This window comes from Falco rusticolus, chromosome 1, assembly GCF_015220075.1.
Source record: "Falco rusticolus isolate bFalRus1 chromosome 1, bFalRus1.pri, whole genome shotgun sequence".
In the NCBI taxonomy this organism is placed as follows: Eukaryota; Metazoa; Chordata; class Aves; order Falconiformes; family Falconidae; genus Falco; species Falco rusticolus.
The window spans coordinates 32,926,978-32,952,088 of NC_051187.1; the positions used below are offsets into that span (position 1 = coordinate 32,926,978).

The 25,111-nt window shown below is 46.5% G+C and overlaps 1 protein-coding gene across 12 annotated transcripts; it reads left to right on the plus strand.

The window, feature by feature from the left end:
• Positions 1-78: 78 nt before the first annotated feature.
• Positions 79-24,923, plus strand: UBE3B (ubiquitin protein ligase E3B). Of its 12 annotated transcripts, none has more exons than XM_037377843.1 (29): positions 79-192; positions 1,105-1,188; positions 1,727-1,896; positions 1,989-2,109; positions 3,442-3,501; positions 3,890-3,994; positions 4,095-4,191; positions 4,706-4,791; positions 5,456-5,538; positions 6,467-6,572; positions 7,229-7,349; positions 7,983-8,160; positions 8,567-8,736; positions 10,324-10,491; positions 11,314-11,485; positions 12,251-12,369; positions 13,011-13,125; positions 13,529-13,628; positions 14,224-14,343; positions 14,683-14,859; positions 14,952-15,062; positions 15,660-15,797; positions 16,227-16,292; positions 18,685-18,743; positions 20,356-20,538; positions 20,960-21,071; positions 21,437-21,529; positions 22,014-22,077; positions 24,113-24,923. In XM_037377843.1, exons 3-29 carry the CDS (start codon positions 1,736-1,738, stop codon positions 24,175-24,177), a joined length of 3,150 nt encoding a protein of 1,049 aa, XP_037233740.1. In that variant the 5' UTR covers positions 79-192; positions 1,105-1,188; positions 1,727-1,735; the 3' UTR covers positions 24,178-24,923. The 12 variants fall into 12 exon arrangements, with proteins under 12 accessions (XP_037233740.1, XP_037232913.1, XP_037234519.1 ...); XM_037403895.1 differs by adding an exon at positions 864-1,019 and having other exon boundaries at positions 88-192; positions 22,014-24,923; XM_037375333.1 differs by adding an exon at positions 917-1,019 and having other exon boundaries at positions 106-192; positions 22,014-24,923.
• Positions 24,924-25,111: the final 188 nt, after the last annotated feature.

Consider the following 25,111-nt stretch of genomic DNA (forward strand, 5'->3'; position numbering starts at 1 on the left):
GCCAAACCCTTCCGCTGTCCCGCTCGGCCTCCCCGGGCCGGGCCCAGCGCGGAGGGGGAGTGCAGCGCGGCCCGGCCAGGCAGCAGCGGGCCCTGAGGCGGCTGTTCGGGCTGTGCCGAGCCGAGTGGAGCTGTCGGGCGGAACGGCAGCGGCAGCGCGGGTTGCCGGCCGGACCCTGAGCGCGGACACGGGGTACGAGGCTGCCGGGCAACGGGGCTGCGGGCCTCGGGCTGGCGGGCGGCGGAGCTGCGCCGGGGCTGCCGGGCCCGGCCATGCCTCGGTCCGAGGGTGAGGGGGCTGTGGGGAGAGGGGGCAGGCGCCTGGGGCCCGGCGGGGGGGGCTGCGCGGCAGGCGCTTTGGGCCTGCGAGGGCTGTGGGGTGGGCGTGTGGGGCCGAGGGGGGGCTCTGGTGGCCGCTTTGCTACCAGCTGCGACAGGTCCTGAAGTGTTGGAGGCCGGTTCTGGCGCTGTGGGGGTGGCTCATGGGTCCTGCTCTCTGGGGAGGTGGGAAACACTCGCTCTGGGGTGGCAGCTGCTCAGGTCTTGGCGGTGTTGAGGTCCCTGGCATGCTTGAGGCTGGCCTTTGCTTTCCAGAGAATCATAGAATGGGTGGGAGGGGACCTTAAAGCTCATCTAGTTCCACCCCCCTGCCACGGGCAAGGACACCTTCCACCAGCCCAGGTTGCTCCCAGCCCCATGCAGCCTGGCCTTGAGCACCTCCAGGGATGGGGCACCCACAGCTGCTCTGGGCAGCCTGTGTCAGTGTCCCACCACCCTCACAGTAAAGTATTTCTTCCTAATATCTAATCTAAATCTGCCCTCTTTTTTAGTTTAAAACCATTACCCCTTGTCCTGTGCCTACAGGCCTTAATATCTGTATTTGGCACCTATCAAATTATTTCTTCTCCACTCTGAAGTGTGAGGAGCTACCTGTGCCAGTGATCACAACTGAGCGATGGTACCACTTGTCCTTGCCTGAAGCTTTTCTGATTTAACATTTTCTTGAGGGTATAGTGAGAGGTAAGTCTTACCAAAACGGCTTAGAACTGCAGAGGTAAAGACTAAATCCTCAAATCATCTGTAGGTAATGTGCTTATCTGTGCAGGAGCTGCCCAAAGCCAGTGGATGAGGATCATGTTTGTGTATAAATGATTATCATATGCTTCTTTTGAAGAAGTAACTCCCTCAGGTAAGTTCGTTGTCAAGTATTTATAAAGCTTTTGTTGACTCTCTGCATTTTGTCTTGTTAAGTGGCAATATATTAGCTTCCGAGCATCCCTTGTGCCCTTTCCCTTGTATCCTTGCCTATAGAATTGTTCTCGTATGTTATCTGTAAACAAGAAAATGAAAATAATGAAGACTGGAAAGGGGAGTTGGAGTACAAGGAGTGGAACACAATGACAACACACTGATTTTTTTGATATTTTTTTCTCTTAAAATCTGCCCATATTAGGTTGTGAGCTTTGCTGAAATGGTATCGGTATTTGTGTGTTCTTATTGTGGTCCCATTGACAAGTAACTTTGCCTTTGCCTAGGCTGTATTTTACACACGCTTCTTCCTATGTTTTCGGGTATTCCACTTCCCCTACTTAAATCTTGGATGCAGTAGTTGGTTCAGAAGTAATATAAAGAATTACGCTTGCCTGTGTGTTTTGTCCACTGTGCTCCTAGTTTTCCAGGTGTTTCCTGCAACGATTCTTTGTTTCCTTAAGTTGGTCTTTTGGTAGGTTATAAAAATGTTCAGTGCGAGCCAGTCCTCCAAAGCCCAGTTCCTTGACAAAGCACGGCAGGCTCGGGAGGAGCGGAGGGAGCTGAAGGAGAGGGAGCGTGCTGCAGTCCAGATCCAAGCTTTGATCAGGAGATTTCTCTGTCGATGCCGCCTGCAGAGGGAGATAAGGTGTGTGAAATGCTACCTGCTGTGCTTTGCTCTTATCTGGAGAGGTGTGCTTGATTTTTAACTACCAGTACTTGTTTTTCCCACTTTGGTAGGAGAGAAGTAGAGGATTTCTTTGGGGCAAATGAATCTGGTTCAAGTAAAAGAAGTGCTCTTTCTATCTTCAGAATTGCTAGGAAACTGCTGTTTGTATTTAATCATAAAGAGGACAAAGAGGTAAGGTTGCTACTCTGACGTGCTTTTCTTCTTCTGAGGACATATTTAGGCATGTTAAATATGTTTAATTAGGTATCTAGTGATCATGTAGGTTCCTGTGATAAATTTTGGCTTCAGAAATGTGATCTCTGTCTCCTAGTCCTTGGAGAGATCTGCCTGTAGGAATGAAATAGAAGAACCCTTGAATTTTTTAGTAGCAGTTCCATATTCAGGGTGTAGTTTAATGAATGCTTTTCCTGGTGACCGTGCCAACTTCAGTAACTGAGCAGATTTTGTCAGCTGCCTCGGTTCCCCAGGCAGGTACATTGTGGCAGACTCACAAAGAGCTGTTCTGGCACAGTGTAGCATGCAGGCTGTTTGTATTGCAGCTGCTTTTCTGACCGTGCCCTGAATGTGTGGTTTCAGAGTGAAGCCCTTTGCTGTAGTGTCTATGGATGATGATATTTGCCCCAGGAAACTCGGGGCTAATTGTAAGGAAAACAATTAGAAAATGAAAGGCTGTATTTAAAATTGCAGCAGTGGTGGGTGACTTTTTCGTTTTTATTAATCTCTGTTCCTTGAACTCCTGTTGATGATGGTGCAAGTGCTGCAAATGCAGTATTCTGTATGTACAGCATCAAAAAAAAAAAAAAAGGTGATTATTACATATAAACTTCTCAAGTGCCTGGCATCCGTTCGAAGCATTAGAGTAATTGGGTGCATTGCTGAAATACATCTGTTCTACTTCCTCTTCCCCTTCCCGCAGCGAGTCAGTCCTTTGCTGGGCAGAGGACTAGACTGTGCTCGATTCCACTCTATTTCTGGACACTGCTCTCAGCATAACCACAGAAGCCAATTCTGTAGCTCAGAATGGCTTTATAACTTGCAGGCATGTGGCGAATACAACTGGACTGAAAGAATAATTAAGGAGTTGTGGATGCGATCACTGAGTTCTGCTGAGAGCCGTCATGGTCAGGAATTTGAAGCACACCACTGCACTCATTAGCTTTAAGCTGTTCGAGCTGAACCCTAACAGGAAGATGCTTTTCCTGGCTTCAGCCCATGCTATTGAGGGAGGCAGTTCAGCAGGGAAGGCAGAAATTCTTCTTGTTGATGAAAACTCTGTTCAAGAAGGAGACTCTTCTGCACAGCTGTAGCCTGATGTGTAGGTGCACTCTCGGGGAAGGAGCCATCGGCACTGTCTGTAGAGAATGTGTTTGGAGCATTTGTTGTTGAGATATTTTGCTCCCTCTGCTGAGCTGTTCCTAGTGCTTTTCCGGAATAGCCCTTCCTGGAGTTAGAACTAATGCCACCTTTTTTTTCTTTTTTTCTTTTTTTCTTTATTTTTCCCAGAGATTTGAAAAGCTGTGCCGTTGTATTCTTAATAGTATGGATGTTGAGAATGAGCCCAAGGTCAGCAGGATGTGTTTTTTTGTTTGGGGGTGGGAGGGTTATTTTATTTTTTTCAATTCTATGTGCGGGGATTTAGGTTGGCGATATTTGAATTTTTAGCTTTCAAAAGCCCCTGAACACTGCTGATACTCCACGGTGGAAGTTTGGACAAGTTCTTTAGTATTCCTCTAATATTTTTACTTTGTGTACAGCTATAGGAGTTAAAGGGCAACTTCTTTCTGTGGTGGGTGGTATGCTTTGACCAGTGAATAATTCTGGGGAGAGAAATAACTGCTGGGTTCAGTAGGACACTGGGGAGGTTGTTTTGTCAAAAACTTCCGGTAATGTGTTCTGCCAATCTGTAGCACAAATGCTAATGCTGCTCCTGTTTGTATCCTGCCTTCCTCAGGTGTGGTATGTGTCACTGGCACTCTCCAAGGATCTTACGCTCTTATGGATCAAACAGATCAAAGACATTTTGTGGTTTTGCTGTGAATTTCTCAAGCAGCTTAAGGTAAGGAATGTTTTCTTGGTCTTTTGTCTCCCTGCATTTACAGTTCTGTAGTTTGGCACAAAGCTAATTTATTTATTAACACTGGTGTTTGATATCACAGCCTGACATCCTACAAGACTCCAGACTGGTCAATTTGCACCTCACAATGCTTGTCACCTTCACAGACACTTCTACGTGGAAAATCCTTCGGGGAAAAGGTTGGTGCATCCAATTTAATACTTTAAGCCACTGATTCAGGACTTGCTATTAAAATCCATGGAATGCTGTTTCTGCACCTTGTCTTCTCCCCACGCTTGCCACAAAGGTTCACTATGTTTCTGTGCTTGCACAAAGCATAGAATGGGCAACAAGGATTCCGCTGAGATTAGACGAGCTATTTCCCTTGGAACAGCAACAGTTGTTACAACATTCTTCTAATGCTTCAAAATCCCACACACAAGAAGTGTTCAGAGGGTAATGGAATACGCTTTTAGCTCTGGGGTTTTGTAGGAAATACACATAGAGAAGGTAGACGAGCATCGTAAGGAAATGAGACTCGTACCTTAAACAAGACTTGACGTTAAATGCTGCTAAAATGGTGGTTTTGCATATAAGGGCGAGGACTTTGTGCAGGAAGGGCTTATGAACTGATAAACTGTTTTATAGTGTGTAAGGAAGCGAAGAGTGAAGCTGTGATGCTGTTTTAGTAACATCAGTGTTTTAACCCGGAAGGTGAAACCCTGAGGCCTGCCATGAACCACATCTGTGCAAACATCATGGGACATCTAAATCAGAAGGGATTTTATTCTGTGCTGCAGGTCAGTCTTAGGCCGATACAGTTATGTCTGTGCTGTGGTCCCTGTTCTGAGGAAGCTTTTATGATCTCTGTGGTGGTGTGTCAGGTAGAACCTGGTTGTGGAACACTGGTGATTTGTGTATGGTCATACTTTTCTTCAAGGCAATAAAGCAGAGTCTCCCCACCTAAGACCAAATACACAGTCTCCTTTTTGTCGCTACTGCTGGATCTAAATCCTACTTAACCATCCCATAATGAGATGGGCAGGAAAGAGTCTTGACTATTTCTTCCAAACTCTGTTACTGACATATTTGTATGGATTTGGTTTGTTTACTGTTCTGTTGGGGAAAGGAACTGATGTAATTTTTCTTATTCTTTTAAATGAGAATTATATTACTGGCAGCTATGAGCCTTGCCTGTTAATTTTAAAAGGCCTGGGAACCCTCTGGGTACAGGTCCTAGAGAAGTAAGTATTGCAGAATGTCTGATTTGATTGCAGTTTCTCTGTTATGCCATTATTAACCTGAAGCCCTTCTGGTTCTGCCAAATTACTTGTAGTAACTTGTTTTTAGGTTGCTTTGGCATTCTTTTTCTCTGCTCTGAAAATAAACTTAACGTCTTTCAAGAGTAATCGTAATTCTTTGAGTACTGCAGGAGGTCTTGTTTTTTCTTTTTTTTTATTCCAGATTTTGCTAACTAATGGCTTGGCAAGATCCAGACCTTCCTTGTCCAAAGGCTCTTTAACTGCCATCTTCTCTCTTGCATTGCGGTAAGGCAGCCAGAGCTGCTTGGGATGATAGGCAGCCAAAGTTGTATTTATTGTGTTTTTTGAAGGCTTCTCATTCTGCCAGTCTCTTTGTGCCATTAAGGGTATCGTTGGTGAAAGAAGCTGCTTTAGGCAAATAGCTCGCTTTCCTGCCATCCTTTTTCAGATCAGAATGCTCTCAAGTCAGTAATTAGTATTCGTATGAGCCTAGACTTTGGAGTGCAATTCAGTTCAGAGTACGAGATCGATATGTCTTTCTGTTGAGCCATCAGAAGGGACTGGCGTTCCCTAAGTAAGTATGGTTGTGCCTCTTCACAATGAACTGCTGATGCAGCTGGACCTGTTACTCAGTTTGCAGGGGCAAAGTTGGTCCCTGAAACAAGAGCTGGTTGCTGGTCTTTCTGATGGTTCAGTCTGTTCTCTTAAAAATAAGAGAAGTATGCCATTGTCCTGACCTTATCTTTGCAGAGCTGATGTCTCTTTCACTTTGGAAATCTGCAGCCACAAATGAGCATTCTGTTAAGACTTCAGTGGTTAATTGTGTGCCACTTCTCTTCTGTAGTGTCACTGCTGGGATGGTGAAGTTGTGACATTCAGTAGAGTAGCAGTGGATGTCCTTGAATGCATTGCCTAATTTCTTAAGGAAAACTATTTAATTACTGATTTTACAGCAGCAAGGAGAAGGGGAACTTAGATGAACTGTGTAACCCTTAGAGTGCTCTGGGTGGTACGGATGTGCTGTGTATTCCTTTGAGTGCTAAGCAATTTTGTGAACTTGCTGTGATAACAGAAGCGTAAGTGAATGTTCTTTTTCCAGTGATGCCCCTTGATGAGGGTAGAATCAGCAACCAGTTCTGAACGGCTCGATTAAAGACTGCATCTTACTTTGCTAGGTCAGATTACTTGCACTGAAGTATCTGTCTCTCTGTAGCCCTGTGATTGCCGCACAGTTTTCGGACAATCTGTTGAGGTCGTTTCTGATCCACATTATGTCTGTGCCTGCTATAATGACTCATCTTACTACTCTAACACCTGAGGTAAGTGAGTACCCAAAAGTCCACAGGATATCACACATAAGGCCCCTTGTTATTCCATTTTATCAGCTCTTGGAACGGAGTGTTGGCATTTCTCTCTCTGCCAGTTTCAACTCTCTGTTGTGGAAGCATTTGATCCTTACATCCTCCAGATACTCTGGCTTTCTAATACCACAGAAGTTATTAACACCAGTGGGATGATGGGCTGAACTGCCCTAAAATAAACAAATAAAATATTTTTGCATGTTATTGTTCTTTCATTTCTGTAACCATAGACAGAACAAAAGCAAAAATCGGTCTGTTGTGTGGCAGAGGATCTGTGATGCTAATTAGTAGGCTGTCCACTAATCCAATTTAATGTGACTGCTCCTCTGTGTAGCTTGATACAGACAGGCAAGTTTTGTGCCAAATGGACGTTCTGTGTTGTTGCAGACAGGCAATTGCAAAGGTCTGTCTGCAGCTCATGGCCTATTCACCTGCAAGGTTTTTTATTTCCTGGAACAGCTTCATGTCAAACACTTGTTCTCTTCAGCGCAGCAGTCTCAGCTTGCTGCTTTATTTAGGAAGAAAAGATAGTCCAAACTGCTGAAAGCAGATCAGGCGTGGTTGTTCTGTGTGGTGCTTCTCAGCCTCACAGGCAGTTAAATTCTGTTTTTCAGCGTCTGGCAGTGATAGAATCTCATGATCTTTTCCGCAAGTTCATCCTATTTCTAAGTCGTGAAGCACAATGCCGAGATGTCTGCGTGTGCTTAGAAGGAAGTCACACTCTTTGTTTGTTAGGTGAGTGCCTGTAACACTTTTTTTTTTGCTGTGCTTGAGAGTCTTAAGTCAGATCTCTCTCCATGGGTCCAAGCTGCCTCCATATCATAATTCTTTTATCCCTATTTAGGTATTTCTAAATAATAACTGAGATGTATTTTGGGATATTGCATACATGGTTTAAGGCCCTTGCAAATGGAAAGACTTGCTCTTGCATACATGTCATCAAGCCTAAACTGTGAAGTATTATCTCCACTAGCTTTTCACTTGGACTCAAAGTCTCGTAGCGTAGCAGACTTGAATCTAACATCCCTAAATAGACATGCTACTAAAATATTAAGTTCACGTTTCTGTAAAAGTAACAAGAGGAACAGTTGGAACACTGGAATAACCATGGATCATCTGTAGCTTATAGTACTTTGTAGAAGGTGTTGGTGAGGTACAGATGAGAAGGCAGCCAGAATGACATGCCACTTTAGTGGTTGGTGTGTGCTGGAAATGGCTGCTGCAGGGTAGCTCTAATAGTCATTCTTCACAGAAATCCTCTCCTGGATTTGAAAAAGAGTGTGAGTTATTTAATCTATTATGTCTGTAACCACTGTCCTGCAGCATCTGTTCCTCTTTTAAGTCTTGCTGTGCTGGTCATTCTACCAGGTAATCTTGTGTACTTGGGCTCCTTGAATGATAAAGTTCTTGAGGAGGAGACAGCTCATTTTGTGGGTGTGCTCATTCACATGCTCTCCTACTGCCAGAAGTACGTTTCACAAAAGAAATCCAACCTCACCCACTGGCATCCTGTTCTGGGCTGGTTTTCACAGACTGTGGATTATGGGTAAGTGAGGAGGACCTTATGGTGACAGATGATTAAGCCTCTTGTTTTTCTTTTTCTTTTTTTTTTTTTTTAAATGCTGCAGTGTATCTTAGGTTTTGAGATGAACAGCATGATTCTATTCAGAAAAACTTCTTGGGTATTTCAGGTTATATCTATACAGCATAAACTGTTACATTCATATACAGACTATTACATGAGGAAATTAATTTAGTATAATTAGACTGGTAAATAGTGGCCATGCTGCTACACCTGATGTAGAACCTGTGTGTCATCTCTTCTGTGAGGACCAGCTGTATGATGGGTGCATACTCCCATTTTTGACTGTGAGCTAGATGCACTGAAGTATCACTGTCTGGTGTTTTATTCCAGCCTGCCTTCTAACATGTCTCTCTGACTTGTCTTTCAGATTGAATGAGTCCATGCCTCTGCTGACAAAGCAACTGCAGCATCTCTGGGGAGTCCATATGATCCGCATCCTCTTCAGTGATGTGCTCAGCAAGAAATTGCTGGAGAATCAGGAAATAGCTCAGCTGCCAACACAGCCAGTTTCCCCACAGAACAGCCTTCCTATGAAGAGTCAGTTCTGGAGGGTTGCTTTATTTTGTGTGTGTGCGTGCACGTGTGTCTTTGTCTCTCTGAGAGTCACAGGGCTTTGACTTTTCCACTTATGCTAAAAGCTTTGAGTAATTACTTGCAGCGGCTGCTGCTGCTTAGGTGGGGATATGATCTCTCCTATTTGTAATTCCTGCTCAGGATGTCTCTGTGACCTGGGGCAAGTCTCTTACTTTTGTGCTTTGAAAATACTTGCTTATTTTAGCAGATCTTTTTATTGTTTCTCAAGTAGCTGAAGTGCTTACTGCATAACTTAGTACTTCCCAAGGCAAGATGGGAGACCAGCTTCACAGGTGAAAAGCAAGGTGAAGCTGGCTCCTGGGCCTGTGGTGCATGGTGATTCTGCAGAAGAGCATTTGGAATAAGATAGTTGTAATCTGGCTATTTTCTAGCTGCTGCTTGTAGCACTAGATCCTGTGGTCATTACTTATTGCAGTTAGAATCATAGATTCCTAGAATGGTTTGGGTTGGAAGGGACCTTAAAGACCATCTCACTCCAACGCCCTGCCATGGGCAGGGACACCTTCCACCAGCCCAGGTTGCTCCAAGCTCCATCCAGGGTGGCCTTGAGCACTGCCAGGGATGGGGCACCCACAGCTTCTCTGGGCACCCTGTACCAGTGTCCCACCACCCTCACAGTAAAGAATTTCTTCCTTATATCTGATCTAAATCTGCCTTCTTCCAGTATAAAGCCATTCCCCCTTGTCCTGTCGCTACACACCCTGTAAAAAGCCATTCTCTAGCTTTCTTGGCAGCCCCTTTAGGTACTGGAAGGTGCTCTGAGGTCTCCCCGGAGCCCTCTCTTCACCAGGCTGAACAACCCCAACTCTCTCAGCCTGTCCTCGTAGGAGAGGTGCTCCAACCCTCAGATCATCTTCATGGCCTCCTCTGGCCTCTAATAGGTCCACATCCTTCTTATGTTGTTGGCCCTAGAGCTAGATGCAGTCCTGCAGGTGGGGTCTCACGAGAGCGGAGCAGAGGGGGACAATCCCCTCCCTCAAACTTATGGCCATGCTTTTGCAGCAACCCAGGATTTGGTTGGCTTTCTGGGCTGCAGACACACAGTGCCAGGTCGTGTTGAGCTTCTTGTCAACCAGCCCCCCCCCCCCCCCCAAGTCCTTATCCTCAGGGATACTGTCAATCCATTCCCTGCCAAGCCTGGATTTGTGTTTGGGATTGCCCTGAGCCACGTGCAGGACTTTGCACTTGGCCTTGTTGGACTTCGTGAGTTTTGCATGGGCCCAGCTCTCAGGCCTGCTGAGCTTTCTCTGGATGTCACCCCTTCCCTCTGGTGTGTTGACTGCACCACAGAGGTCGGTGTCATTGGCAAATTTGATGGCAAGTTTTGGTGAAGTTTCTAGGCTAAGACCCCCACTGCAGTATGCTTTTGCATTGGTAGCAGCTGTGCGCTGTGCTGAGAAAAGTCCACCAAAACCTCCTGTCTGTGGAGTGACCCAGTCTGCTAAAATCCACTTTATTGCAAGGCTGCTGAGTGGCTGAGCATAAGAAATGGTTTTGAATAGCACTTCTTCTGTGCTTCTCTGTCACCAGATCTTTTCAAGAGAGCTTTCCAGAAGTCTGCATCTGTCCGCAACATTCTCAAGCCTGTCGGAGGCAAGCGAGTGGACTCGGCAGAAGTGCAGAAGGTGTGCAGTATCTGTGTGCTGTACCAAACCACGCTCACAACGCTCACGCAGATCCGCCTGCAGATACTCACAGGTCAGGACACATCTGCACTTTTCCAATCACTTGAAATGTGGAGGGGGGGAAAAATAGATTTTTCTTATTAAATTCTGTTGACTTGTTGGTAGTTTTATTACTGACAACAGTTTATTGACTAGCTGGGTGGAAGGCTTGTTCCATCCTGAATTGTACATCTGATCAATAACATTCATCACTTCTTTATCAAGCATTAACTCTCCAGAATACAAATTGAAGCAAGTTTTCCTATAATGAAACCTTGCTTACTCTGTATCAAACTTAAGACTGAGTCAGTGTTTTTGAGAAGCCTAGCAATATTAATCTTTATGTGGTGGAAACACTGAGTGCTTTCATACGTCTCAAGAACAAATTACCTGTCTTAGGAATGGATGGAGGAGGAGATAAGCACTGTTTTGGTCTGGTGGCTAGAGCAGAGAAATGAGTCCAGAGCCTCGGGTGTTTTGTTTGTGGCTATAATGGTGACCACAGGTACAACCCTGTTCTTTGTGTTCTCATCTCTTAAGATGGCTGTAATGGTGATTGGATCGTGGGAATTAATTCTTTTCTAAAGCTGCAAAATAATTAGTGGGAAAGAGCTTCAGATGTGCAAACAGTTAATGTCTCGTTAAAAGCTTTGTTCTGCTTTCCTGGTGATTATACATCTCCTGTTTAATGCAGACAGGCTCGGGAGCCAAATGCGACGCTTAACTTCCCTTCAAGTGAGGTGTTGCTTTGCAAAGGGATCTTTCGGCTCCAAGTCATGTTCGTCTCTCTAACCCTGCGTGAATGAGCAGGCAGAGCAAGCTTTACTGAGTGTGCTTTGTATTTTTCCATTGCTAGGCCTCACTTACCTGGATGATCTGTTGCCCAAATTATGGGCTTTTATCTGTGAGCTGGGACCACAGGGTGGGTTAAAACTCTTCTTGGAGTGCTTGAATAATGACACAGAGGAATCCAAGAGGCTGCTGGCCATGTTGATGCTCTTCTGTGACTGCTCCCGCCACCTTATCACGTAGGTAGCAAGCAGAGGGTGCTGTCTAGATTTGTACCGTGAAGCTGTTGCATTCCTTAAGTTTCAAGAGGAATAGTTAAGGTATTGCTGCCTTTGCACAACGATAGCTAGGCAGAGTAAAGCAGCAAGCTTTTTGGATAGTCCTGAGAAATAAAAGACTTCAAAAGGACTTTCCCCTTCAATCATGTGCTGCTTCAGGAATATACAGCTGGCTGAACTGGTAAGAAAATGTTACAGCACTGGCTAGGGAGAGGAAAGAAACGTTTCTTCTCCTGCCTACGGGCAACGATTGTGTCAGTCCAAAGTAAACACTTTGAGTCCGGATAAGCTTTGAAGAAAAATGTTATAATACTGCTGCAAAAAAGCTCCCCAGCTTATGTGCTTCTGTTTAAAAGCCCTTTGCTGTCTCGCTCAGACTCACACAACACAAAGGATGTGAAGGGGGTGGAAAATTACCCTTGCTGGTCAGTAGAGACAGTTTTCTTAGCTTGAATGATAAAGTTTTCCTGGGGATGAGTACATAGTTCCTTTTAACTACAAAATACTGGCTGTGCTTGTGTCTTGGAGCTTTCATACTGTCTTCTGTTAGGATCAGATATCAATCAAAATCAATAAATAAGGTTTAGTTGTTTATGACTTCAGGTCCTCATGGGTGTCAGTTGTCATAGAAATAAGAGCTACTGCTAAAGGATGATGCGCCTTTATGAAAATTTCAAAAGGGAATTAAATTTACACTTGCACATTTGCATTTGTTTTCTCTGATAGGATTCTTGATGACATAGAAGTCTATGAAGAGCAGATTTCATTCAAACTGGAAGAGCTTGTTACCATCTCATCTTTTCTGAATTCTTTTGTATTTAAGATGATCTGGGATGGAATTGTAGGTAAGTGCTTTTAGTAGCTTGAGCTGATGTTAACCTCAGAACAACAAATTACATTAATTTTGGAATGTGAAGCTTCTGCTAATTATTACTTTGCACAAAAAAACATATTACGTGGTATGGCATGAGAATATGTCCCAGTCTTTTGGTGTCCAGATGCTACTGTCATGCTTGGCACCGCATACAGCACACTTTTCTATTTCCAGTAAGAATTTGTGTAACAGACATGATGGGCATGTTGTTTTTTGCCAAAGACTTAAGTTTAGCATGACTGGGCCATGTATTGGATAAGAATAATATAGTGTTTTGACAAAGCAGAGCAGACTTGCTAGAGTCTCTAGACGTCTAGTGTTGATCTGTATGCTGGTATAATTTGGGTGCAACTCAGTTCTCATAATTAGATGAGATAGTCCATTTCTGTTGTGATGGCTTTGATGTGGCTAAGAGGTTTTTTTCACTTTGATCAAAGACGACGCTGTCTGTCTTCTGGGAGGCACAAAATCTCTTCCTTCCCTCTGAAGGCAGTGGAGATTAGGAGAAATACACCTGCCTTATTAGTGTGAGACAGATGATCAACGTGTTGCTCTTGGACACTCCTGTTACCTAGGGTGCCTGGACATTGCTGCTTTGTTCCTTTTGTTCAGAGAATGCCAGAGGGGAGACCCTGGAGCTGTTTCATTCTGTCCATGGCTGGCTCATGGTCTTGTATGAAAGGGACTGCCGCAGGCGTTTTGCTCCCGAGGATCACTGGTTACGCAAGTAAGTATCCAGCTCAAGGCAAGGATCGTGTGTAGCTGTGTGCTTGTCCCAGTGCACCAGCTCCCCTTAGGGTTTGGGATACCTTACTTTAAACTGCGTGACTCTTATCCTACCCCTGAGATCAAGGTGAGAACAGATCCCTGTGTTTGCGTTTAAGGATACCTCTCCTATTGTGCTTCTCTTCTCTGATGTAAGGGTTAGCTGCTGCTCATGGAGGGTGGTGCTTTGAAAATTGACTCAGCACCTAACAGCTCGAGTGTTTCTGGCCGCCTTAGATGCATCCACCTGAGCACCTGAATTGTTTTTGAAATCATTACAAGTTTCTTCTCTCTACTACCCCCAGCTATTTACTACACTTGGGCATTTCTCAGGGATCTCTGAATCTGTGCCTTTCTTTGTAAAGGGACCTCAAACCCAGCGTGCTCTTCCAGGAGCTGGACAAGGACAGGAAACGAGCCCAGCTGCTCCTGCAGTACATCCCACACGTCATTCCCCACAAGAACGTGAGTGGGACAGGGGCAGAGGGTGGGGGCTGAAAAGCCAGTGACCTGGGTGGCATGGGATGGAAGGGACATGCATCTTGAGCATTTTGTGACAGAGCTTGTGATTGAAGTGCCAGTTGAACAGAAGTCCTCTCCTTCACCTCCACTCTCCCCAGTATATTTCCTCTAAACTGTCTTGGTTTCTCTCACTGAGAAAGAGCTTATTTTGTGTGGGCAGCTGCATAGAGTCATCCTGCAGTGCGTGACATGGCTTTGGAGAAAAAAGAAGAGTGTCTTTTTGCAGGTAGCAAATCTGCAGAAATGACAGATTTTTATGTGGTGATAGGAAAGGTGCTTTTGTTTTCAGTATGGTCAATACCCTGTCCCTCCCAAAGCAGAGCTTCAAGGATTTCCCAAATCCACTGGTGAACAAGGTGGTAGATCCCACTATTTCTAATGAGTAGGTGGCCGTGACATTATTGGGGCTACATGGGAACAGGACAGCCAGGAGCTAGTTCTGGGTGTGTGTCAGGAGCATCTGGCAGCCCCGCTGCACTGGAGGATAAGGATCCTTGTAGGTGAAGGCTTTTATATTTGTTTGGTTTTTTTTTTTAAGAGGGTGCTGCTTTTCCGAAACATGGTTACAAAGGAGAAGGAGAAGCTTGGGCTGGTTGAAACTAGCTCCGCATCACCTCATGTGACACACATCACTATCCGCCGCTCACGTATGCTGGAGGTGAGTGACCTGGCTTGCAGAAGCCAACCAGCAAGCCAGTAACTTGGCCTGATAAGAGTATGGGGTGTGAATACGTTTCTACCTTCTCTGTGGGTGTTGAGGGACCCAGTGTCAGTTCTGTCTGCTTTTGTATGAAGTCATGTTACAGGAAAATGCTGGACCTTAGTTCAGTTCAGACTGCTCCAAACCTGGAGGTTTGGCTACGAAAATGCTGGTCTTTTTGAAGACAAAATTCAATGACTAATGCAGATTTCAGTCTCCTGTCTCTGCTGCATGCCTGCATGGATGTTCTATATGTCTCTCTGTGTGATTGTCCTCTGGCTCTTCTGGTCTGTGCAGGATGGATATGAACAGCTACGGCAGCTTTCCCAGAATGCCATGAAAGGAGTGATCAGAGTGAAGTTTGTGAATGATCTGGGAGTTGATGAGGCTGGTATTGACCAAGATGGTGTTTTCAAAGAGTTTCTGGAAGAGATAATTAAAAAAGTGTTTGACCCTGCCCTCAACTTGTTCAAGGTATGACACAGGGCTGCAGATGCTGACCGTGATGACCCATTGCAGACAGAAACAGACTGGCTCACTGTGCTGTTATCTCTCTTTGTGTGCAGACAACCAGTGGTGATGAGAGGCTGTATCCATCCCCAACATCCTACATTCATGAGAACTACCTACAGCTCTTCGAGTTTGTAGGGAAGATGCTTGGGAAGGCTGTATATGAGGTGAGCCAAAAGCATCATATTAGGCAGTTGTCACTGTTGGTACAGTACTATTCAGATGCAGTTCTGTGATGGTGCCCCTTGCCTTTGAGAGCCAGATGCTTGCAGAGGTATTACTGAAGAGGTGAGTTTCAAAAAATTATTTGTATAAAGATACTGATGGTGGAGCAGCCTGGCACTTCTTCTGGCATGTATTAAAAATAATCTTGGCAGTAAAACTTGGCATATACTGTGATTATTTTTCTCAGTGCTAGGGACACTAGCTGGGATAGTTATTTTGGTGTCACCCCCTTAACAAGTATCCATTTGTTGATACCTTACACGAAGGGACATGTGGCTAAATGGAGGAGGGAATGACACTCTCCATGTAAGGTAGTTCTTTCAAAGGAAACATGCAGTTTCCCCTGGTGTCTTTTTGCACCTGCTCCACTAATTAATCAGTTTTTAAAGGATGTGGTTTTCTTAGCTGATTTCGATGTCTTGCATCTTTGCACTTGTTCCACAACATGTAATCTGCCTGCAGGCCTCGTAGGTAACTAAAGATGCTGCACATAACAAGTATGCGGTGGGACCTGACCTATGCATTTTTGTTGTCTGTAGGGAATAGTTGTGGATGTACCGTTTGCTTCCTTCTTTTTGAGTCAGCTACTTGGGCACCACCACAGTGTCTTCTACAGCTCCGTAGATGAACTTCCCTCCTTGGACTCAGAGTTCTATAAAAATCTCACTTCAATTAAGGTTTGAGCATTACTTTTCTTATTGTTGTTCAACTCCCTTATCACTGGTTGCTGCTAGAAATACTAGATTTGCAAATGCCTTTGGGGTACCGATCATCTTTAAAAACTCCTTGAAAGTAACTGGGTTTTCTGAAGGAAGTCGAGAGGTGGCCATCCTCTGTTTTTACTGGGGCAAGCAGGGATGAGAAAGGAGTCTGAAGGTGTAAACCTGAGAACTGGGAATCGGGGAAATCTCAAGTTTTAGCCTCAGTTCTTGTGCAGGCTCCCCATTAACCTAGAGCAAGTCATGTATTTGTTATGCTTTGGTGCCTGGTGCCTGCTGAGGATCACTTAGTGTACTTACAGTAATTACTTAGAGTAATACAGAAATACAGAACTGCTGTTCCTGCTGCTGAACACTGACCTTCTTTCCCTTTCTCTGTTCCTCTAGCGGTATGATGGTGATATCAGTGACTTGGGCTTAACGTTGTCCTACGATGAAGATGTGATGGGTCAGGTGGGTTTTCATTCAGTGTTGGATCTTATATCTGCTTTGTTCCAAACACCCTCTTCGTGCTTGGTGGTGGCGAGCAGAATTCTGGGCACTGACAGAGTCCACAGCCCTGGCTCAGGCAGTCCCTGTTTCTCCTGGATAGAGCGTAGCTGCTCTGCCATGGGAGTATCTGCCTTGCTTGTCGGGCTGATGCTACCAGGAAGAGCCTTTGAAGCACTGGGAGGGATCCTGAGGATCATTGCCCACTGCTGTGGTGCCAGAAGTGGCAGCCTGTGAATATTAGCAATTGGCAGCAGAACTAGATTTGACTCCTGAGCAGAGGTGCTGTAGCTTTTATTAGCGTCCTTTGAGCAGAGAAATACACCTGCAGTCTGACTTGCCAGCAGAAGACAGCTATTTATTCTCTGCTGAGCTTTCTGAGACCTGGTCTTTTGCATCTGAAAGTCAGGCAGTCTGTCCAAGCTCATGCTGCATGGAGTGCTTTTGACTCTGTTACTTGTGTTTCTGAGTATGTCAGGTGGATGCTCTGTGTAGCCCATCTGAACAAGAATCCTGAGGGGACTGAATAGTAAATGACCTTGTGTTTGATTGTGGTCAGGACTTAGCTCTGCTCTCATTTTACCAAAAAAAAAAAAAAGCCCGCACTGAAAGGCTGGCTCAGCTTCAGAGGTTCTCTGAACTCAGCCATAGGATTCTCTAACTTCATTCAATATTTAGCTGTGGGCAGAGAACAGCTTTTTCCGCAGAAAAAGGTTGCCTTCTTGACCCTTAATTTTTCTATTGCCAGTTTTTTTTCCTTTCTAGTTGAGAAACATTGTTCTCTGCTTTCCCTGCATAACTGGTTTCCCTCTTTTTTTAAAAAGAAGAATCTGTGTGAGTGGGGAGGAATTCCTTTTCTTCAAACGTAGCAGTTTCTGTCAGAGAAACTTGAAGTGTGTCAGGAGGTCTCTTGGCCTTGAGAGGAAAAGGCTGTTTGTCAGTCCCTTATGAAGGCTTGAAGGTACTTGGTTGCACTTGAGCCCTGGGTTCTGTGATGCTATGTGTGCATAGCTGGAAAATATGGATAGATAAGATAAAAATGCCTTCCCTCTCTGTTGCTGCTGCAAATTCTGTGGGGAGATTCCAGCTAGTGCTAAGCCCGGGCACTGTTAGCAGTGTAGATCCAGTGGCTCAGAGCTCCGAGACCACTAAGTCACAGAGTGTTTATCTGGGGCAGCTTGTCCTTGAGAGCTTTGCATGCTGCAGTTTCTTATTCCTAAAATGGCTAGTTTGGGCCTAGCTTGCATATGTCTGATAGCAGCGATAGCAGTGTAAATGCACCCGCCAAGCTGCGAGGGTGGATGGGAAGACAGCTGAGTACTGATCCAGCCCTGCTTTGAATGAGTGAGAGGCTGCATCTGCTGCACAGTGGGCTGAACTGAACACCTCGTTGCTGCCTCAAGGTTGCTGAAATTTCAGCTTTGAGGGGTTTTTCCACCTGAAAAATAAAGGTAGGAAGCAGCCCAGCAGTAAGACATTGAAGGCAGCAGCATGCAAAGCTTCCAAACAAACCAGGTCTGTCTTGTGCTTTGGCCATGCCGAAGCGGCCAGGTGGGGTAACCCTGTGGTTCCTGAATGAACTTGTGTGTCCCTGCAAGGTACAGCTCTGTTTGGGCATGGGGAGCTGAGCTCATTCCCTGTGCTGGGCTCCCTTCTGACCTTGGAAGTCACCTGAAAACTGGAGCGCAGAGCCCACTCTTCACAAGTGATGACTTTCTGCCTCGTAGCATTGGTGCAAGAGGAGTCGTGACTCTTCTGCCGTGGCAAACACCTAGAGGGTGCCTGCCGCTCTCTCAGAGCAGCGCTGTCAGCTCAGCACCAGGCCTTGGCAGGGCAGGGAGGAGATACTTCTCATCTGTCTCACTTTTTGAGTGCTCTCTGCTTCACGCCTTGAGTGCCCAGCTTGAGGGACAGTGAACTCCAGGGAGCTCTGTCACTCCGGTGGCCCCCGATGAGACCTGTGGAGCAGACAGCTTTGGATTGCACTGTTACACTGAGCTACGTGAAGGCTCTGAGCTTGTTCAGCCTCTGGATCCTGGGATTGTGACAGTCCCCCAAGGCTCTTCGAATTGATTTGTGTGCAGTTCAGCAGTGATGGATCAGACTAGAGAGGAGGCTTCCTTGAAGAGGGGCTGGCTCCACTGGTGGGAGAGTCAGAGTTCCCTACTGTTCAATTACTATGTTAATAGTTAAGTGAAACTGGTTCAAGGCAGAAGCAGGATTATTACTTAAATTTTAAATCCTACTGTTTTATTGTAAAAATAAATGTTTTATGGGGAGGTAACAGCTTAGCATGGCATTTCTTTCCATTGTGGTTCCAGGCAGTAATTAGCAATACAATCATTTCTTCCCTCAGCTTGTTTGCCATGAACTTGTTCCTGGAGGGAAGACCATTCCTGTTACCAATGAAAATAAGTAAGTATAGCAATTAGATTTTTAAGGTCACCACTGCAAAATACTTTATTCCAGTTCCTTGGGCTTGCATCTGGAATGAATTGAGATAGACTGGAGTAGAAGGAGCACATAAATATCTTAATAGAATTTACTGGTTACAGTTCATCGGCAGAAATTGTATTAAATTTGATTTGCAAAATAAAAATTGACAATTTACTTCTTGAAACAGCGCTTCTGAGGTCAAAGGCACACAGTCTGTGAGATTCTGCAGGATTTAATGATGGTGATAGATACAGACAGATGGATTCAAAGCAATTCAGGCACACAGTCGTGAACATAGAGGGCACAGATGCTCAAAGACACCTTGGAGCAGACAGATCTTCTCAGAATGATAACATGTGGCAGTTGTATAAAGCACTGTTCTTCAGAAGAGACAGTGGTGAATTCAAATGTAGTCGACAGTCGTACTTTAGACGCAGGAAATCAGAGGAGACACTGAGCCCTGTAGCTATTTTCACAGATAACCAGCTTTTAGATAGTTATCGTAAATGTCAACTCCACAGCCTGAAAACCAAACCCACCTTTTTGTTCCCTTCATATTTTTTTTTCTTCTCTATACCCTTCAGTGATCATAAAAGCAGGATAAAATATCTTATCTATTAAGCAGATGTGTGTTTGAACTGATAATCTGGGGGTTGTTCTCTTTAATGGCAAGTGAAAGCTGGATCCTACCTGAGGATTTGTCTTTGTTAGTCGTGCTCTGCAATCTGATGTTCCCAGTCTTTTCCCTTCCTGAGCTCTGACCAGGGAGTTTGCATTTGAAAGGATCTTTCTCTGGCTTGTCAGAAGGCAGCTCAGGGAGAAAGTTGAAAGTCCTGCATGTTGCTCCACTCGCTTACAGCAGAAACTTTGAAGCTTTTGTGCAGATGTGCACACAAATTGGTAGTTGGGAGGGAGCAGTCTAGAAAGAGTCCTGTCTATTAATGGCGGAGCGAGGTGACCTAGCTGAAAACCCAGTCAGTGTGATCGTGGTGGTGTCTGCCTAGGAGCTGATGAAGAAAGAATCAGCAAGCTGGGTTGTTTTGACTGTTGGTGCGAAGAGGAAGCCTGATGGTGCCTCCCTCTGATAAACAGTGCACCTCTTCCATACTCCTGGGAGGAAGGTGGAAATCTCCTAAGTGTTTTTTGGCATGTTGATTCAGTGTATCGATTCTGCAGCCACGGGTTTCAGTGCAGGTGGTGTCAGAGCCCAGACAGTTGGGTTTTTTTCAAACCTAGAGGAGTGCCTTGAATGGGGATGTCATCCTTTAAAGAGGAGTTGGATGCATGCGCCCCTCTGAGTTGCTGTCTGGGCAAGGTTGATGAAGTGATCATTAACCAGCTAGTCCCTGGGTTGAGAAGCAACTCTAAGAAATGAGCAGGCAGTCCCAGGGGTGGCGGGTGGGGGCACAGCCTCGCAGAACAACTCTTCTTACAGGGCCCTGGAAGGGAAAGTATAATGAATCTCCAGGCAGTGCTAGTCCATTTTGGGGTGAAGAGACAGGTCACCAACCTTGTTCCTGCACCGATGAGGTGGGTATCCCCTGCTGTTCCAGCTCCCTCACTGCCGTCTTGTCTTCCCTGTCACGCGCAGGATCAGCTACATCCATCTCATGGCTCACTTCCGGATGCACACGCAGATCAAGAGTCAGACAGCAGCGCTTATCAGTGGATTCAGGTCGATCATTAAGCCTGAATGGATTCGTATGTTTTCTGCACCAGAGTTGCAGCGGCTGATCTCCGGTGACAACGCTGAGATTGACCTTGAGGACTTAAAGTAAGTGAGCAACTTGGTCTGCTGGTCTCCTCGCTCAGCAAACCAAGCCGTTTTATTGCAGAGCTATTTGAAGGTTTGCAGGAGACTGACTTTTTCACAACTTTCTGCTCCTCCTAATTGAAAACTGAGGAGCAGACGAATGGAGCTGAAGAACATGCTCCTTAAAGCTAACTTGGACAGAGTACTAACGAAAGGGAAGGGCCCTTTCTTCCACTGGTTCCTAAGAGCAGAATTTCTCTCTGCCCTTCCCTTTAATCGAGTGCCCAGTAAGTACTGGCAGGGGCTCAGTACTGGCAGTGTCTGCTGTAGCAGTGAACCCCGACTCATGGCAGGTATTGATCCTTCCAGCGCTGGGCAGCTGGCAGCTGTGACCCTCCTGCTGCAGTGGGACACAAGCCTGCTGCAACATTTCTCTCCCCAGAAAACACACGGTGTACTATGGGGGCTTCCACGGGAGTCACCGGGTCATCATCTGGCTGTGGGACATCCTAGCTAATGACTTCAGCCCTGAGGAGAGAGCCATGTTTCTCAAGGTAAATGCAGTCGTTTCAGCCCAGCTTTACGATCTGGGGGGGTTGGGCCACTTAGCTGAGTGCTTTCTGCACTAACAGAGTATCAGAATGCTTGGCACCTCAAAGTCTGCACCCTGCTTCTCAGCGGAGGGGCAGCCCTGGAAGCAGAGTTCCTAGAAACGCTCTTGTGTCCCCGTGAATAGGCTTGCATAGGTGGCGGCTTTCAAAGGCTGGCAGAGCTGTGCACGAAAGCTCAGGAGTATTGCACTGGGGGGTACTCAAATGCCAGTCCGAGCAGCTGTCTGCTGTGACTGTGTTAGTTGCATGTCTCATATAGCCAGGCTGCTCTCACTGCTGCTGTCTTTCACTGTCCGTCACTCTTTCAGTTTGTTACCAGCTGCTCCAGGCCTCCGCTTTTGGGCTTTGCCTACCTCAAGCCTCCTTTTTCCATCCGCTGCGTGGAGGTCTCTGACGATCAGGTAGGCACCCTGCTTGCTCATGTCTTATGCATCCCCTGCCAGGCCTCCTTCCCTGGCCAGATTCCTCATCTCTGTCTGACCAGGAACCTCTTAAGGCATAAAGACAGATGCTTTACAGGGCAAGGTGAAAACAACCTTATCGTAATGCATATGGCCACACCTACAAGCCCACACACAGCAGCACTTGGGCTCTTTTTGCCCGTCTCCAGGGTTGTGGGGTTTTCTGGGGGACCTCCCTGCATCCCGTTCCCCCTACCCTGTTCCCTGTGCACCCTGGAAAGGGGCCCTGCCGGGGTAATGGTGGTTGCAGTTACAAGAGGAGCTCCTTTCTAGCTGTCGTGGGGGACAGGGCTTGGAGGTTTGGACTCTCCCTGTTCCCAGCAGACGGGTTTTGTGTTAGCGCCTCTGCCCTGTGTGTAGGCACCCCGCTTGGAAGCAGCACAGCAGAGAAGTGCAGAACTGATGTGTTTCTGCCCTTTTCCAGGACACCGGTGACACGCTGGGCAGTGTGCTACGGGGCTTCTTCACAATCCGCAAGAAAGAGCCAGGTGGGCGTCTCCCAACCTCCTCTACGTGTTTCAACCTCCTCAAGCTTCCCAACTACAGCAAGAAGAGCATCCTGCGGGAGAAGCTGCGCTACGCCATCAGCATGAACACTGGTTTCGAGCTGTCCTAGTTGCCATGGCCCTGGACTCCGCAATGGGGGGCTCTCAGAGCTGCTGACTGCTGCTGGAGGTGGAAGCCTTCGTGCACAGAGGGTGGATTGGCTCCACGGGAGGTGACTGCTCACTCGAGGGCTGGAGAGATGCAGCTGATAATAGAGGCTTACAGGGAAGAGCTGCTGGGCTAGACAGGGCTGGCTCTTGGGCACTGCTCCAGGATGAAGGAGGTGATGGGCCTGACCCAATACACTTCACTTGACACCCACGTAAATCGTCTTTAAAAAGCAAACCCCAGGGGAGCATAAAAGGAACATTAAAAGTGCCAGTCAGATTAGTGACCGTAATACCCCCCAGCAGGCTGTGCAGCCTGGGCAGCTGCTGCTGTGGGAGTGGTTTTTTTCCTTTCCCAGGAGATGGTTCAGTTTATTACTGGGTAGAAGTCAGTCTGTGGGAAAGCTGCACAAAGGCAGAAAGATGACGGAGCCCACGAGGAGACGAGCACGAGGCTGCGGTGTTGGATGTGCCATGAAATGGGCACCGTTCACTCAGGACAGGTACCACGCAGGGGCTTCCTGATGCCCTTGCTCTCTGCAAGGCCTTGGCATTTGTCTCAGAGAATAAACCACTTGCCCAGTCTTGAGAAGCAGCAGGTTAAATGGAAGCAGATGGACCCCGCCATTCTCAGGAAGGTTTCAGAGTGCTGTAGGTTAAGAGCTCGAGCAGCAGGCATGGAGGTCAGTGTGCTGAGCCAACTGTGCTTCTGCCAAGCTCTTGCCAGGGCCTGTGCTTTGGACGAAAGGGGTGGTTGACTGATTTTTCTCAGGAGCGGAAAAGGTTTAATTTTATTTAGTTTTCAGAGGACAGGAGCTGGCGCAGAGCTCAAGCAGCCCTCACCCCCCAGCACAGTGCTCAAGTGGGGCAGGTGCCCCCTGTGATCTCTGGAAGGGGAATGTGTCGACCTGCTGAGAGCCTCTGGAAACCTCTGCTGGCAAAATTCCTCTTACTTGGATAGAATTTTCACTTTGCTTGCAGGCCCTTTTGTTAGGGAGATGTGCTGTTTCAAACCAGGACTTGGCCTCTGTGTAACAGCCGCATTTGCTTTGTTGCCAAACTATTTATTTTGGTCGCTTTGTCTCCAGCCTTATATTTTTAACAGCTGATGTTTGCCTGTAGCAGGCAGCTTTTTCAGGTTGTTCCGAAAGGCAAGGGCGGGGGAGGTGCACATGTGTGTGTTGGGAAGGTGTGGACCCTTCCTGCTATTTCTAACGAAGTCCAGAGCATGATTTGCAAAGTGTCTCTGCAGCTTCCCAGCCTTGCTCCCTTGTGCTGCTGCAGGTCCTGCCTCAGCCCAGGTGAGAGGAGACCCTGCTGTCCTCTCCTGTCCCTGCTGGGTTTCTGGCACAGAGGAAAGCCATGCATGTTCTCCTGTTCGGGAGAGGATTAAAAACCGGGCATCTCCTCCCCTTGCTCTGTTGCTGCTCACTAATAAAACAAGCTCCCGCAGAGGCTGCTAGTATCTCCCCTGGACTTCCCTTCCTTACGTGACATGGCAGTGGCGACCCTGCGCCCTGGCCCCTCTGTGCCGTACGGGCAGGTTGGCTGCAGAGCCTTGCTGCACAAGTCAGCTCGCAGCAGCTGCTCGAGTGCAAGGCTGCCGTACCCTACCTCATCCTCTGGCTTGCCTCAGTCCGTCTCCTGGGGATTCACATCCCCAGGTGTGCTCAGCAAGCACAGGTCTCCATGGAGAGAAGGCTCCCTGGGCTCTTAGACCCTCTCCACGATACATTGCACATTTCAAACAGACCAGAAAATATTTGGCACCATTCAGCCAAGAGTACAGAGATGGCCTTTGCTTCCTTTTTCTCTTCTGTCTTGCTTCAGCTGGTTTTCAGAGAAGTAACCCTTGTTTTTTTTTTTTTAGAACCAAAGCCTGGAAATGCATCTGGAAAGCAATGTCAGGATCCTTTTTCTGTGTCAACTCAGTAATACTGATCAGAAGTGTTAGTGAGGATGGGAATATCTGCATTCAGAGGATCCAAGATGCTGGACTATGAGTCTAGAGAAATTAATGATACTAAATTTTTTAATTTCTTTTTTTACCTAGAACATTTCAGCATTAACCAGTTGGTGACTGTGTAGTGGAGAGGTTTAGGCACTGACTTGTACCAGTCATAGTTTAAAATATCGCACACAATCTCATTTTTTCTTCTAGGGAAATACAGTGTGTCTAAATAGAGCACAATGATTGTTCTATGAAGCGAATTGTTGAACGCAGCAAAATAAAATCTTTGCTCCCCTTTTTTTCCTTCATTCCTCAGGAGTACAATTCCTAGAAAAGATCTTAATGCAGACTTAGCTAGGTCCCTCCAAACCGGGAAATATTGCACTACGAGACACTACATCCAATTTTGTAGCTAGCGTATAAAACGTGATTGTCTATAAACGCCCTGGTGGCTGTGTGTGCAGCAATTTCTCTTGAGTAGCTGATTTCTGTATGACTGGGAGGCTTTAATACATTTTTACCTGAGCAGAAGGCTGTGAACGTGTATCGGTCCCTGCCTGCACTGCTGTATTCTGCACGGGTGTTCTTTGTAGGGCAGGGATGGGTTTGCCATGGGAGATTAATGACTATTTTTTCTATAGAAGACTTGCTGCTGTGGAGACCTTGGTTACATCCCTTGTATTAGAAATGCAGGGAAAAGGAAAAAATAAACCTGGTATGAGTAAGATGATTGGATGTCTCTTCTTCCTTTCCCAAGGGGCAGGGAAATTGCTGGATGTAATGCTTCTGCTCAGAGCGTGCAGCAGAGGGAAAAGCAGAGCTTTGGGGTACCGGTACCTCTGCCAGGAGGCTGCAACACAGGGGATGGAGGGGGCTGGTCCCTTGGGAAATCCCTTTGGCCAGGCTGGTTCCTGGTGC